The sequence below is a fragment of the Glycine max genome, chromosome 10 (assembly GCF_000004515.6).
Source record: "Glycine max cultivar Williams 82 chromosome 10, Glycine_max_v4.0, whole genome shotgun sequence".
Lineage (NCBI taxonomy): Eukaryota > Viridiplantae > Streptophyta > Magnoliopsida > Fabales > Fabaceae > Glycine > Glycine max.
In genome coordinates this window covers 47811347-47827861 of record NC_038246.2, presented here as the reverse complement: position 1 = coordinate 47827861, position 16515 = coordinate 47811347, and the positions used below count along the sequence as shown (strand labels likewise).

At 36.6% G+C, this 16515-nt stretch overlaps 1 protein-coding gene and 1 long non-coding RNA gene across 5 annotated transcripts; one reads left to right on the top strand and one right to left on the bottom strand.

Moving 5' to 3' along the window:
* Nucleotides 1-216: 216 nt before the first annotated feature.
* LOC100783097 (protein TIME FOR COFFEE) lies at nt 217-6677 on the top strand. Of its 4 annotated transcripts, none has more exons than XM_041005947.1 (13): nt 217-366; nt 464-621; nt 721-1128; nt 1222-1370; nt 1464-1743; nt 1830-2199; nt 2329-2389; nt 2480-2554; nt 2628-2919; nt 3042-3108; nt 3218-3284; nt 3383-3751; nt 3858-6677. In XM_041005947.1, exons 2-13 carry the CDS (start codon nt 528-530, stop codon nt 6219-6221), a joined length of 4596 nt encoding a protein of 1531 aa, XP_040861881.1. In that variant the 5' UTR covers nt 217-366; nt 464-527; the 3' UTR covers nt 6222-6677. The 4 variants fall into 4 exon arrangements, with proteins under 4 accessions (XP_040861881.1, XP_014618856.1, XP_006589596.1 ...); XM_014763370.3 differs by having other exon boundaries at nt 1222-1388; XM_006589533.4 differs by having other exon boundaries at nt 222-621.
* A 4283-nt stretch (nt 6678-10960) lies between these two features.
* On the bottom strand, nt 10961-11750 carry LOC102669653 (uncharacterized). Its single transcript, XR_416546.4, has 2 exons — nt 11165-11750; nt 10961-11074 (listed from the first exon to the last, which is right to left on the bottom strand). It is a non-coding gene; the product is annotated as an uncharacterized lncRNA (long non-coding RNA).
* Between the last annotated feature and the right edge of the window lie 4765 nt (nt 11751-16515).

Here is a 16515-nt window from a genome sequence, read left to right as displayed (position 1 = left end):
AAAAAAGTGGACACGTGGAGGTGAGGCGCTGAAAAGGTGTCACGCATGAGTGGTGAGATGGAGGGTTGAGATGGTGCCATGATGTCATGAGGAAACGGGGTCCGTTAGATGTGGGTAGGGAAGAAGGGTGAGGATTGCAAGAGGTGACGCGGTGGAGAATCGTGACCGTCCAGGAGTCTTTGGAGTGGGTTTGGCAGAGAGTGAAATAGCGGAAAGGAGATGAGATTGGAGCACAAAAAGGGGAAAGAGAGATAGAGAGAAGCCAAGAGTGGTGCTGCAGCAGCGTGAGGAAGAGAAGAACAAGGGAAAGAAAGATAAGCTAAGCAAAGCAAAGCAAAGCAAAGCAGCCCCCCTAAGATCTCTCTGGTAATTGTGATAACAGCAAAAGAGGATCTTTTGTGGACACAATCAAATTTCTGGGGTTGAAAGATAATCTATTTTTCTGTGCGAATTTGGGGTGTAGGTGATTATGGTTGTTGATGAGAGGGTGTAGCTGATTCGGCGGAAAAAGAGGATTTTGGTGTGGAATGGACAGGATTAGAGAAGCCAGAAGAAGCACTATGGCTGCAAATGGATTAACCAGACGAAGACACAGGACTAACAGTCTTAGAGACTCACCAGGTTTTCAATTCTCTCTCAGATCTCAATACGCACCCTACCCTTCTTTTCCTTCGTCTTTCTTGATTCTCACGATGTTTTCTTTTGTTTTGTGTTATGCAGAGGAAGATGGAGGCATGGAGCTGCAAGAACCATCCAGGTTGCGAGATCGAGGAGGGAGTGGGAAAAAGGATCGAGATCGTGAAAGGGAGAGGGAAAGGGAGAGAGATCGATTGGGTCGGAGCAAGAAGAGAAGAGGAGATAGGTTGATGCATAGCAGCAGAGAAGATGGCGGAGAAGACACTTCTGAAGAGAGTATCAACGATGAGGACGATGATGACGACGAAGACGGTGGCGGCGGCGGAGGTAGCGCTTCAGTAAGAATGCTTCCGTTGAACCCATCTTCGCTCTCCAACCACCACCATCGGAAGAGCTTCCCTCCGGCGAAAGTTTTAAGACCAACGCCGCCGACGACGTGGAAGGCCGCCGATGAAATGATCGGAGTATCCGTCCCCAGAAAAGCTCGCTCAGGTAAATCGCTCAACCATCGTCAATTCACAAGACCTCACTGAATTCGCTGTTCTGATGCGCTAACTTGTTTTTTCTTTCTGTTTCTCTTTGCAGCCTCTACGAAGAGGTCGCACGAATGCTGGGCTTCGAGCGGGGGCGGAATCGTGGCGGAGCAAAATCACCGACAGCCGTCGACCTCTCCGGTGAGGGCGGCGGCGCCGGCCTCGCCTTCATCGTCGAACGCCTCTGTTAGGAAGAAGATAGTGAGTTTCGGAATCCGGGTATCAGAAATCTCGCTCTGCTGTGTTGGTTTTGATGATGTAAGTGTGCTAACAGTGTTGTTTTAATGGGTGTAGAAGCAGAATGGAGGAGCCAAGTTTCGACCACCCAAAACAACGACGACGACGACGACGTCCAAGCCCTCGTCTTTAGCGCAGGACGAGATCGAAATAGAGATCGCGGAAGTGTTGTACGGCATGATGAGACAACCTCAGGGACCGTCGAAACAAGATATCGTCGCAAACGATTCCAACAAGTTCGATTCCCGAGAATCTAATAAATCTTCCACCGATGCCAAGTCACCGATCTCCAACCCACAAAATTCAAGCTCTTCCGCCACTCCCATGTCCGCTGTTGGTGCGTTACTCTTTCCAAAAAGTAAAATTTAATAGATTTTTTGGGTTTTTTTTTAATTAATTTTGTTTTGGGGTTAACTTTTTCAGCTCCGAAGAGGAAAAGACCGCGACCGGTGAAGCACGAGGATGAGAATCCGGCGAGTTTGAGCGTTCGGAGCAGTCCCATTTCATCAACGACAAAGGCTGAGAGCGATCAGCCTTCAAAGATGGAGACTTGTTCTTCCAATTTGGATAAGAACAACGTGGGGTCTGTCACCGAGAATCTGGTGAATTCTCAGACAGTTCAAGTTATGCCGGAGAGCAACGAGCCTAAGCCGGCGACGGAGGTAGCGGAGAGGCAGAAAGATGTGGTGGGGTTGTTGAGTGAGGTGGTGGTGTCTCCTCAGTCGCCCAAGAAGGAATCTCCTGTGCGACAAGTAGCAGATGATGACCGTGAAGATGTGAAAGCGACTAAAGCGTGAGCAGCATCGACTTTAATTACTCTTTCTTTTTCGCTTCTTCTTTAATCATTCAGCTTTTTCTGTAGAGTTCGCGCTGAATGTGAATCCTGATCTTTCTTTATTGATTTTTCTTTTTGGTTCTCCAGGAATCACTCAATATCCGAGAGTGAAAATCAGCGAGAAGAGAAGTTCCAGATAGATTTGATGGTGCTTATTATTTTCTTCTTTCTTGTCTTCTGATATTCCGGGTTTTTTTTTGGATTGTTTTTTTTTAACGGTGGGATTTTGGATTTTCAGGCGCCACCTCCTCCCTTGAGGTCTTCCCCGGAAAGGGATGCGGAGAATAATAATATGGTGGTTGACGCAGAAAAGGTAGGTGGGCCATGTATTAGCTATGAATTCTTTTCGTACAAGAACAAGTATTTAAGGCGTTTTTGTTGGGCAGGAAGTGAAGCCTATGACAAAAGAGGACGAGAAAGTGCTGAGAATGAACAAAGAAGTAGCAATGGCTATAGAAATGGAGAAAGTAAAAGCAAAAGCCGAAGAAAATGATTCGCAGAAACCAGGTTTATTGCAGAAAGAAAGAGGAATTGACTTACAGCTTGATTTGGAGAAAGCTGATAGGGTAGATACTAGTGGCAATGTCGGTGGTATGGTTAACAAGAAGCAGCAGCAACATCAGAACGCTCAGAGGCAGCCACAGCCACAGCTGCAGCAAACGAACTCAGAGAAAAATGGTACTTAAATTTTGAAACTAACAATGAATGTTATTCTTCTTATGTCTTTCTTCACTTCCCACATTTTTTTTTCTGTTCTGATCTCGGTGCCTTACTGGGTTTCTCTCTTCTCCTTCTTTCAGTCCAATCCAATTCTTTGCCTCTACCATTGTCTGTTCCAAGCTGGCCTGGCGGGCTTCCTCCCATGGGGTACGGCAAGAGATCAATTATTGTGTGTTCACTGTTGTTTCGGATATTTGTACAACTTTTTTTTTTGCAGAAATTTGATGTGATCCTCTTCTCATCTCATTATTCGCAGATATATGACACCTCTGCAAGGAGTTGTATCGATGGATGGGACTCCTGTGACATCTGCAGCCATACCGGTACTTTGCCCTTTTTTTACTACCTCTTGAAAACTTCTGATTCTGAAACAATGTGAATTGAATTCCTGATTAATCATTTTCCCCCACTTAAATTGCAGCCTCCCCATCTTCTTTTTAACCAGCCTCGGCCGAAAAGGTGTGCCACCCACTGCTACATTGCTCGCAATATTTTGTATCACCAACAAATCGCGAGGATGAATCCATTTTGGCCAGCTGCAGCAGGTTCTGCATCACTATATGGAGCCAAGCCCAGCAATCTTAATGTTGCACCCTCCACAGAATTGCATGGTAATGTTCCTTGCAGGTCTGCAAACTCTTCCCAGGACAAAGGGCACGGTATTGCCATGTTTCCAGGACATATTGGGAAGGACAAAGCCTCTCAGCCTGCCAATGTGGATAATTCATCAAGAAAACAAATTTTGCTTCAGCAAGCTTTACCCCCAGGAGCAGCACCTAGTAATATCTTGGTATTTTTTTTTTTTTTTTGTCTTCTTCTAGAACTATAAATTCTCTTGTCTTCTCCTTCTGTTTGCTTTTTTCTAAAATTAATTTGTGCTATGTCACAAATTTCAGCATGGCCCTGCATTCATATTCCCGCTGAATCAGCAGCAAGCAGCTGCTGCGGCATCTGTACGGCCTGGATCTGTGAAGTCTTTGCCAGTTTCTAGTAATGGAGCACCCTCCAGTGTGTCCAATTCAGCTCCGCCGAATGCTTGTGGCACGGGTGCTGCTGCGGGGGCAGCTGCACCAACAATGAGCTTCAGCTATCCAAATATGCCTGGCAATGAAGCTCCGTACTTGGCCATTTTGCAGAACAATGCTTACTCATTTCCAATACCAGCACATGTTGGTGGTCCACCTGGGTACCGTGGAACCCCCCATGCTCAGGCTTTTCCGTTCTTCAATGGCTCTTTCTATTCTTCTCAAATGCTGCATCCTTCACAGATTCAGCAGCAGCAACTTCCTGCTCAGTCACAGCAGCAGAGCCAACAGGGCCATCAAAATGCAAGTATGTCTAGTGGATCATCCACCTCTCAGAAGCAGCATGCTCAAAACCAACAACAAAAGCCTAATAATAATGCTACTGGGTCCAATGGGGGTGGAAGCTTGCAAGGCTTTCCTGTCACCAAAAACCCACCATCACTGCCACTGCAGTTGCAACAGCAACAGCCGCAGCAGAGGCAGAATCATCACCCTTCTCATCCAGCTCGCCAGGTTGAGTCTGAGATGGGTGGTGAAGACAGTCCATCTACTGCTGATAGTCGCCTCGCTCGCGCTACCATGAATATTTATGGCCAAAATTTTGCAATGCCTATGCAGTCGCCTAACTTTGCTTTGATGACACCTGCCTCAATTAGTGCAGCAGGCTCTAACGGAGGTCACGGTGAAAAGAAACAACCCCAGCAGCACCCTGGTCCAAAGGCTGGAGGTGAAACAGCTCCTGCATTTGCCATGTCATTTGCATCCATGAATGGAGCCCCTGGCCTTGACCTCTCATCTATTGCACAGAACCCTTCAATCATGCCGAGTAATCATAACTATCATATAATGGCAGCAGCACAAGCTGCCAGTGCTCAGTTGAAGAAGAGTTATCATGCCGCTGAGGAAGGGAAAAATGTAGTTAATTCTTCTAATCTAGACGAAGATAGAAAAGCAATATCTGCTGGAAAAATTCCGGCAACAATGGGACAATCCATTGCATTCGGAAGGCCAGAAGTATCTGATCCCTCATTAGCGTCGTTATCAGGTGGCAACAATGTGATTGATACCTCGGGTCGTAATCTAAACCTTGGTTCTGCTTCTTCTCGGGCTTCTACTTCTGTTATGCCTGCTGTCATCAGCACCAATCCAGCCAGTTCTCAGCAACAAATGCAGCGAAATCAGCAGCAGCAGCAAATTCTTCAGCATCAGAAGCAGAATCAATTTGCAGCTGCAGCTGCCGCCGCTGCTCGCAACAAGACCCCATCAACAAGCAATGGCAGTGTTTACTCTGATAACCTCCCCTCTACATCTTCAATGGCTAATAAGTTTCCCAGTGCCGTATCCGCATTTCCTCAAAGCCTTGTACAGAGCAGTAACACCGTTGCTCAGTCACCTCAGTGGAAGAACTCTGTAAGGGCAACGACCACTTCACAGTCGCCCCCATCCATGGCTTCAACAACACCGCCCTCATCAGTCAAAAACCTTCCACAGCAGCAGGCTCGTTCCCAGCAACCTCACACCCAAATATCTTTCGCGACAAATCCAAAATCATCAGCAGCACAAGTGCAACCTTCAAGTTCGACCCAGTCCCCATCTCCCCCAGTCATGGTTGGCTCACCAACGACTTCATCAATGTCGAAAAATACTGGTAGCCCAAGGACAACATCAGCTTCAACAACCAACAATAAGATAAGCCAAAGTTCTTCCTTATCCTCTCAGCAAGCCAAGAACTCTTCTGCTGTGCCGGCCCGTAAATCGTCTCCTGTTGGCAGCAGGAATGTGCCATCAATACTCAATGTTCCTCAGCTAACTCCCTCTTCCAGCACTGGGAGTAAATCTCAATTGCCACAGAAGCAGCAGCCGCAGCAGCAAATACCAAAGCAAGCATTACAACAGGCCCAGCTTTTGTTCTCTAGTCCTTACGTGCATCCGCAATCCAACAGTACCACATCCACCACCACAGTTCCAAGTGGTTATTACCTTCAACATCAACAACGGCGTGGCCCTGAGCAGATGCAGCGACCGGGCTCTTCCCCTGCCGTAAACAATGTGAAAGGCAGCAGTGCCTTACCTACACAGGGTCTTTTGCATCCTGCACAGGTTGCTGCAATGCAACCCTCTGGGAGCCACCCTCAGTTTGTTCCTACTGGCTTTTCTTATGCTTCTTATCATGTTCATTCTGTGCCCTCAGTTCAAGTGAAGCCAGCGGAGCAGAAACAACCTGCGGGTGAGTAGAATGATATAATATCCTTTATTTGCTGCACCCCTGTGCTTGCGGTTATCAAAGAAGAAAGGTATATAGCTTGAGTGAAGCATGTGAATTGGCATGGGATTTTGAAGTGCAAGATGGGGTCCCTCTCAAATGGTGGGGGTAAAATGTCATGTTGTTATGTTGATGATGGAATGCCGTATGTGGAAAAAGCAAGCAAGCTGGATGGAGTAGGTCACGGCCAACGAAGATAGAGATGATTTGGATTCCTCAATTTTGGAAGAGAAATCGACCAGACCATTGATGTGCCTGAATTGTGTTTACTAATTTGTTTGTACCCTTGTGTTTATAATCTGACAAAGTTGATCCTGAAGTCTAAACAAATTCGATTGGTTTTTTTAGAAGGATGTGGTGGGAAAAAAAAGGATAAAGAAAAGATGGAGGAAAGGAAGGGAAAGAACCACCTTTTCTTCTTTTGGGGATGTAATGGAGTTTACCTACATGTTCTTTCTCCTCTCATTTCTTTTCTCTTTTATTTATTTTGTCTTCTAGGGCTACTAGAGCGGTAAACAAACATCTTTTTGACAAAGTCTATGTGGCTAATCATATATTATAGTAACCCTCAATTTTTACGTGTCTTCTAGGGCTACTAGAGCAGTAAACAAACATCTTTTTGACAAAGTCTATGTGGCAGATCATATATTTACGTGTCTGCCTGTCTGGCTGATAATATATTATAGTAACCCTCAATTTTATATTATTTTAATTTAAAGATCAAAAGATGATTTTTTTTCCCTGATATCCCTTGCCGTTGTCGCTATGATGCCCCCATTGGTTTTCTTTTTCCCCATGTTCTGGTGAATTTTTGAGTGGGCGGTGACAGAAATTGCAATAAGTGAGTGTAAAAAGCAATAGCTTTTAGAGAGATGGGGACTTGCATGTGAGTGTGAAAACTAGAAACAAAGCGGGGGTTAGTAGATAAAAATAGCTGGCAGGTGAAGGGTATTGTAATGGTTGGTTGGTTTTGCGCAAGGATGGCGTGGTAAAAGATAGCTTCAAACCGAGTTAGACAATTTTGAATTTCCTTTGCTGAGATGTGTGCTCTTTACTGTCACCATCGCACACGTGGCTGGTGTAACTATTCTTTTCTTGGTATTATCATATCCTAAGCTAATATTATATGTGTATCAGATTAAATAACGTGTGTGTAGGCTCCTTTTCCTTCCACGTAATAGGAGCAAATTGCTTTCCATGTTTGCCCTTGTCCCACTCAAGCAATCACAGCGTTTAGAACCCAACTTAAAGCAGCAACACATTGCGGGTCCTGACGATGTGAAAAACTTTGCTCTTGTCTCTACGTAATACTCGTGTATCCAATGTATATTTTCTTTTCCATTCTTTCTCAAAGTAACTAAATCTTCCAAATCTTCTCTTTCGACGGTGTTAGACCTTTACCCCTCTACCTCAACTAGTTCGTTTACTTTTAAAAATTGAGGAAATCTAATTTTAACCCTTAAATTTAATTAAGATGTACTATATGTAAATTGATTTTGATTCTAAACTTTAAGTTGATGTGTTATAATTATAATATTTTGTCAATGAAGTTCTTGTTCGGCCTAGTCACTCAAAGATAGATACACGTATCAAGGACATTATATATAAGTATTAATTATATGTATATTTTCTTTATGAGAATTGGCTTTGTCAAAAGATTATGGTGTTCTTTTCATATACAATTATGAATTATGATTAACTTTGTTCCGGTATATGGACCACTTCCAATGCAAAAGATGAAGTTTGATAAATATATAGAGGGGGAGTGAGAGTCACGTGGATTTCTTTATAAAAATATCCCTTTTTCCATCAACATAAAGGGAATGAATCTACTTCCTTCCTGTGCTGAAATGGCAGGAAAGTATTTTTAAAATAAAAAAGGAGTGCGTAAATATAATCATATTATTGTGGGAATTTCAGATTGAAATTCATTTATTCACTTATCTGTTTCTTTTTTGAGGGGCCAAAGATAAAGCATACAGATGTTCACTTGGTTCCCTCTTGATAAACCGAAAAAGACAATATTTTGTGTCCTTTTCCTCTTCAGAGGAACCCGTGAAAGGAATCAATTTAATGGAATAAGCAAAGTCCCCCATGCCCCTCCACTCCATTACCAATTTGTGAACTCTGAAAGATAAGCCTCAAGGTCACCACACCTAAAATTAACTATGACTTATCGCACCTTCCTGGCCCCACTTCAACAGCCCCAAAAAGTCTTTTCCTTTCTATTTTATAATCATTACTTTATGTTAGTTGAGCATCATAGCCAGTATAATTGACCCTTTGATCAGTGATCGCAAAAGAGTCAAGCTACAATTCAACCTTTTCCTTTCTTGTTCACATTTTGAAACCTATAAATCTCGGATCTTTTTCCTTTCTTTATTCTCAAGCTCTGATTTGCTCATACAATTAGCACGAGTATTTTTCCTTTTGTATGTACTTACCATTACTTTATATAGATCTTTCTAATTTCTTCAAATTTATTCCGAGTAATAGTACCTACATAATGCTATAATAACAGAGTGATCCATATAACTGTTGTAATTTACATGAATCTACTCTTTTTTTTTCTTTTGTTAAATTTCGGTTGGGTAGTCACTTGTGCTAGCTTGTATAAGTTTCATTAAAGGATAGGCAACAGTAAACCATAATAGTCCATATTAATATTCATCAATAGGTCCCTATTACCGTGTAAAATTGATTCATCCTCAAAAGTATTAATTTCAAGCTTTCTAGAAGTTCAACTGAAATTAATTTCTATATCTAGTGGTTCTTTGAGATTGTATGCCTTGTGCCTTCATATCTAGAGGCTTATATAATTTTCAAAATAACTTACACATATTTTCTCAATTATTAGGTACATTTGTTTTTAAAAAATCGCGACCATTTAATTAATCACGTGTAACACAAATACGGGTAAAATAGGGAAAAGAATTACAGATGATACGTAGTGACTTGTATTACATTGCAAGGTTAGGATACCACTATGGATCTTCCCGGTTACTTGAGTTACATTGCAAAGCTATTTTTCCTCCCCATTCATTGATTAATTACATAGGATGAAAATGCAATTCAGTCCCCTATTTCAATATCAGTTGATTAATAATTTCACTATATTACACTTTTTTCTAGACAGAGAATTGAGATGTGTGTGGCTCATTGCCGCCCTAAAAAGAGAAAAGAAATAAACAGTGTTTTAGATCTTTCATTTTGTTTTAGAAATTTAGTTAATGTTCCCTCCGTTTCAAAATTATTATTTGTTTTAGAAATCCAAGACTTCAATTAAGAAAAAATTGCCAACTAAATCTTCACTTAATAATTATGTGTCTTTTGTCATTTATCTTTCCACTTATTATCCTTCCCATTTATTAATAGCTTTCCACTTTTCCTTCTCTTTCTTAACTATTATTAATTAATCAAGGAGGTTATTTTAGTCAAGATATAATAACATTTTAGATTAATTAGACATATCTTAATTTACGTACGTTAACCTTCAACAATAGTTTGAAATGGAGGAAATACTCAATAGTTAAACCTTTAAGTACAAAATGGTATCCACTAATTATTTTTCCTTATACAAGTAATTTACGTACAGTCAGTCATTGAATGCGCGCGTCATTATAGTTAGGGGAAGAATAGACGTATGGTGAAGAAAAAGTAATCGCAATGGAAAGGAAGAGTACTGTTTTGTTTCTCTTTTCCCTTTTCATTCATTCAAGTTAAAGAGAAAAAACAAATGTATAGTGTGTATCAAAGCAACAAGATTGCAGATATTAAATGGAAGAAGAAAGATCAGGCTAAGATGTGGGCTACCCACAGCATAAATAATAAAGATGCGAGATCTAATTGGAAGGTCCATGGCATTTAGGGCACTGGTGCAACTTCAAAAGTTATTTAATAGTATAAGCGGACAAAGTAATGGGGTAAAGCTTTGCCAACAATGTCTGAAAAGGAAAGAAGGACATATATATACAAGGGAGGGCAATTCACATGTGTTTTAGATAAATACTTGTCCTTTGATTACTTGAGAAAGTGGAACAAGCAGGCTCTACAGTTACTGTGTGTGAGTGACACTGAAAATCTCACTCATATGAGAGTACTTGACAAAGTGTCGCAATAACTAATCATTGAATAGCAAATTGAGAAAGAGAAAAAAAAAGTAAAAGAATTAATAACCACCGGGAGGGGGAATGGGTAGAAAATGTTGGTGGGATCCTCCTTTCAATTAATTAATAGTTGGGTCCATATTGGCTTTTAATAAATAATAATTGTAACTGAGAACAGATTCTTGACAAGATTTCATAGTGTGGCATAAATTGTGTTGGTAAGTGTCTTCAATTCAATGGTATCTAAATTGTAGTTGACCCACAAATGGAGGGCAGATACCCAAACAGATCATCTTGAATTCAACCAAATTATTTTTCTTTTTCCAATTCAGTCCCTTTCCATCTCTCTCTATCCACGCCCAACTTGCCCCCAGAAATAAAGGTCAACACAGAATACTAATCTTAGAGGGACCCTTCCCTTATCTAAAGGAAGGTTGATCTCCATGCTAAGAACCAGACTTATATCATACGATTAAATCGACATAAGAGTCTTGTCAGGAAATTTGAACCTTGAAACATATTCCCACCTTAATCGCGGGCCTAATTCACCTAAACTTGTTATAAAAAATATATATAATTGGCTTCCACTGTTGAAAGAAAATGAGTGAATGAATCTGGTACATCGATTGGTCAACTGATATTGAGCTGAAGTATGAACCCCCGAAAAAGCAAAATTGCAATTTTCCAACTCCTAATTTTTTCCATGTTTGTCTTCAAACCTTAAAACCAAAACAAATAGACTTGACTATTGGAACTTGCGCTGAAAACAGGCATCAAGAAAAGGGAAACCAAAAACAGATATTTCTAACCGTCAGTGGCAGAGAGGAAGAATCACTCCAGTCTCCAGAGGATATCTAAAGTTAGATGCAAAGTTGAAAACTTCAAAATTCAACCCATGACAGTGGTTTTTTGAAACTGTACCAAAACTCTGGTGCAGTTGGAACTAAATTTTATTCAACTGATTCTAGGTCACTGTTTAAAATCCAAAATGAACCATATGTACATGCCCCTTCCCCTCTGGAAATAATCACAAAGTTGTGTTAAAGTTAAAAAAAAAAAAAAGTACCTATGATCTGAAGTGCCTTACCTGTGCTTCCTCTCCCATTATTAGCACAAAAACAGAAACCAATAAATACAAAAGAGGGTACAATACAAATAAATATCTGCACTTTGCGGTTGGAGCAGCAAATGGGATTCCCCTCCACCACCACAACCACCATCACCACACACACCACAGAGAAGAAAGGAGAAAAGAGCTTTGTAACTTTCTTAGCACTTCCGAGCCAGGTCCCAGGTGGGTTGAGTGAGAGCCACACGCATTATTTGATTTTTTATGCAACGTTTCTTTTCACCTCTCTCTATCACTCCTCTTTGTGTATGCATATATATATATATATATATATATATATATATATATATATATATATATATATGGGAGAAGGCAAAAAATTCCATCTATATCCGTAACTTATTCGATTGTGACCATTTTAAAAAAAAGTTTATTTTTATGTGTCTACAGATCATTATTCATTACACGTCTTTCTCTCTTTTTTTATTGGAATTGTGAAATTTTGTAAAATTATGTTATTTTTACTGTTTGTATATTGATACTTCCTCAATCTCTGATTATAAAAAAATTGTTTATTCTTTTTTATAAGATATTTTTTAATTTTTAAATATATTAATTATTCTTTTCTTATATATTTTTATTTAATTACTCTCTCTTCAATTATTAATGAGAAACAAGTAAGTAGATAGAGAAAAAAGAAAAAAAAAATTGAAATCATAATACAAAAATTTAACAAATTTAATGGGATAACTATTTTTTTTAAGAGACGTAAATTAATTGAATAATTTTTATAATTAAAGACATAGATGATGTATATGTTATAGGAGAAATATATTTTCTCTATTTTTAAATGTAAAGTATATTCTATTTATTACTACTTTTTATATTTATATATATATAAAAGTTTTAGGTGAGTAAATTCAAGAAATACTTACATAGTACTTATAAATCATCAATCAACAATTACCTCATTTTGATAGCAGAAATCAAAATCATATACTAATATATGAATTTGTTTCTTACCACATCAATTTTTATTCACCTACTTACTTTAATTTGAGTTTGACTGGCTCAATTCTTATTCATTGATATTTCATGATTTATACACTTTAATTTGCTTTAAATTTTTATATTTACTCTTTTTAAATTTTTTTTTTCTTTTTCTAAATGATGTCACACAACCTTTCGATTGAAGGAAAAAAATAGAAAAGGAAAGAAACATTAAAAATTTGAATTGAGAAAAAAACGAAAATTTTATTTTTGACTCCAACATTATTATTCGTGTTTTATTTCTTTTCCATTTTTTTTCTTCCATCTAAACATACCATTAATTTCATCTTTCTATAGTTTTATTTATCCTCTCTTTTTTAAATTTCTATCCAAGAGTTTCTTTTTCTTCATTTTTTGTGGTTGCGTCATTTCATCTTTCAATCAAACTAATTATACTTGGAAAATTATGATTAGTGACATTTGTTTAACTAAGGTTTTATTTCATAGTTCAATTCGTTTTCCTTAAGAATCTTTATGGCAGAAAAAAAAAAGAACATTTATGTTTCAATTAAAGGGAAATTTATCCAACCATACGTTTTTATACTTTAACTTTTATTTTGTCCAATAAAGATTTAAAAAATATTAGTTTTTTAGAAGATAAAAAATAATTAGTTATTAGCCTATTATTAGCTGATTTTGTAGGAGTTATTAAGAGTTTTTTCTTTTCTTTTAAAAATTCAAAGTATCCATCCATTAAAAGTTAAAAATTAATTATCAACATACTGAAATCTATTTAATAATCTCACATTATTCAACAAATATTTATTTACATGTACATATTTATCATCAACCTCCCGATTAGATACTCGCAGACAAATTAAATTATCTATCAATTGTTATACTATGTATGTATCTGTTAGGAGCTATATTGTTTAATTTAATAACTGATAAAAAAATAATTTAATATCATTTTATATAACTTTAATCATCAAACATTGACCGTAAAATTTTTTCACCCAAAAGAGCTTATATATTATCAATTTATAAAAAAACTGTACCAAAACAATAATAATAATTAAAAAGTAACTTCCTTGCTAAATCATATTAAGATTCCAAAAAAAAAAATATTTGATTCGTGTTAAAGTATTTATTCATATTTTATTTAAAATTCTTACATGTGTAAAAGTCACATTGGTCTCAAACTTTCTGAATTCTTTTTTTAAATAAGACTTGAATTTCATACCTTTATAAAATTATGCTTATTATCACTTGCACCAATAATCGTTGTTAAAGCATTTATTCAACCGGTAATAATGCTCCGTTAAAAAAAAAAAAACCGGTATTAATGCGAATATTTCTCTTTTATTTTGTTTTAAATTCAGTCTTTTTATATATATAAAATTGAAGATTCACTTAAGAAGACCTCATGATCGACAAGTAATTTAGAATTAGATGCGAAGATAGTAACAGTAGATTTTTTGCTCTCTTTCTTTTTTTCTTCTTTTCTTCTCTTTGGTGTGCATACGGGAGATTCTCGGAGATGAACACAGATCTTGATACTTATTTTCAAATATTGAGATTGACGTGCAGTGACCTCTAACCACAATATGCCATTTGACTTCAAATGTTTATTAAAAGTATAATTTTGCTTGGTGGATTGTTGTTGTTTTATAATTTTTTTAATACGGCAAGGGGCCCTACTTTGCCTGATATATTGGTATACTTCTTATTTTAAATTATCTATATACGTTTAATTATTTTACTTTATACGTACTTTTTTCCGTGTTTTTATATACATTATCTGATTCCATGGTTTTCACTCAATTTTTATAAAATTTTTAATAGGCACTTGCTTATTTAAAATTTTGTAAAAAATAATTTGTATGTTTTAAGAATATAAGAAGATGTATAAAAAGAAAATAAATTAAAAATAATACTAATCTTTTTTACACATTATGGTTTTTTAATTAAATTGTGTATTTTTTTTTATAAAAAAACCGGATGGATATCAACCATTTTTGGTTGAGGATGTTTCCAATTGATAATCAGGACTAATAATTTCGGAGAAAAAAATCATCTAAGTATTATCTTTGCCAAACATCTATTAATTATAACTTCTAATAAAATATTTTTCAAAACTCAAAATATTTAAATAAACTAATTATTTATTAATTATATATTTAATCGGTGTTTACCATCAAACATAAACTGATGTAGAAGTTTTTAGATTAATTAGAAGTGTCAAATTTAAGCTCTCAATATCATCCTCTACTAAGTTCTATATATAAAAAAGAAGAGAAAATCAGACAATTATATGGTGTGAAAAGTTTTATATATTCATTTAATCATAATCTATTATTTATAATAAATTTGTTAATTTTTTAAATAATTATCAATAATTTAAATAATAATTTATGATTGAATAACAATAAAAAATTATTTTATACTTTTAGTACATAGATATTAAACTCATAAAAAAAATTACAAGTTTAAATTAGCACAATACTTAAATAACTTTTATAAGTGAACCAGTGTCCCCTAAAATAAAATATATAAATGTGCAATCGACAATTATTAAAGTAATTTATAATTTAAATTACTTATTTTTTGTTTTTAGGATATTTTTATAAAAAAAATTATTTTTTTCTTTTATCGTATCAAACGTTCAAGATATTATATGTCTCGAATTATTATCTTTCAATCTTGCTGTACATAATTCTCGTTTCACTTTTCTTTTCCCATTACCATAATCATAATTTAAAAATGATTACTATATCAAATCAAAATCTATAGTATACTTGAGATTTGTATAGCACCCAGCCTCACACAATAGTACAATACAAAAATAAGTAACATCTGGCCAGGCAGCATATGAAGAAAAAAAAGGTTGCAGAGGCCCAAATTAGTAGGACCCGTGTCTCAAGTGGTGTTTTATTTCCCTGCCTTGTGAAACTGAGAACTGTGTTTGGAGTGCAGACAACAACGTTACCGAAGGGGTATTGGGTCCCTCCACCCACATGATCTCATTTACACGTGTCCTCATCTCCATTATTCATTCCAAGATGTAACATAACATAACCCAAACGTTAATTCAGTCATGTGAGTTATTTTATTTATTTATACTATCTTTTAGTGTTGTCCCAAAAACTATGAAACGTTTGTACCAAAAGAAATCCTGTTAGTAAACATTAGGCAGTGTGATGTTCTGTTTTACTATTATCGATAACGGAATCAATTAATAGGACTAAACTCTAATAAGTACTAACAAATATCAATATTAAAAAAATACGAAAGCTTTTTCCTGAAAATTATTGAAAGAGTGCCAATGGCCCAATAATAATAGGGCAGAGGGGCAAATATTGAATGATGCGCTGCCCCACCTTTGAATGGTGGTCCCCAGAACTTGCGCAGGTGCCGACGGTAGATTGCGGTGGTGGTAGGACCCACCACCAGTTCGAGTCACGGTGACAGTGTCGTCGCTTTTCGTGGTAGACTCGGAAGATACCGCAGTAATTTGCTTGCTCCGTTTTGAAAAGAAAAAAAAATCCATAAAATTTATAAACAAATGTTTTACTACATATACTACACTTAACGTAAAAGTTATCAACAAATGTCTATTTTCATTTTCTTTTTTAATTTAATTATTTTTTCTCAAAATTATTAACTATCGCTAGTAACTTATTTCTATGATTTATTAAATGTCTGATTGCACGTTCAAAGTCTCTCTAACGTACGTCAATTTAAAACAACAATTCATAGTTTATGTGTATCTTTTATCTATATTTAGCAAAATTTTATGAAATGACGTTCATTCCTAAAATAATTTTTCTTACTGCATTCCTAAAGTAAAATTAAACGCACGGTTATTATAATTATTGTCTGTCTCCTAAATCTTAATTCCGATATCTAGAATATTTGGATTGGAATGTGATAATAACGCGAGCTGCTTCACGTTTCATTTAACTGCCCATACCTTGAAATTAAGCGATGACATGCTGATTCCTAAAATTCTAAAATGGTGGATTCATCATCTCTCATTTTATCATATGAAGAGCAATGTTCATATAATGTTTTTTTGCATGAAATTAACTACAAAGACAA

What these genes read in the sequence shown, in the direction of transcription:
- LOC100783097 (XM_014763370.3), top strand. Translation starts at nt 528, where the DNA reads ATGGACAGGATTAGAGAAGCCAGAAGAAGCACTATGGCTGCAAATGGA. An exon ending in AGTTCCAGATAGATTTGATG is followed by an intron (nt 2,390 to 2,479) that starts GTGCTTATTATT and finishes TTGGATTTTCAG; the next exon opens with GCGCCACCTCCTCCCTTGAG. An exon ending in CAGCACCTAGTAATATCTTG is followed by an intron (nt 3,752 to 3,857) that starts GTATTTTTTTTT and finishes CACAAATTTCAG; the next exon opens with CATGGCCCTGCATTCATATT.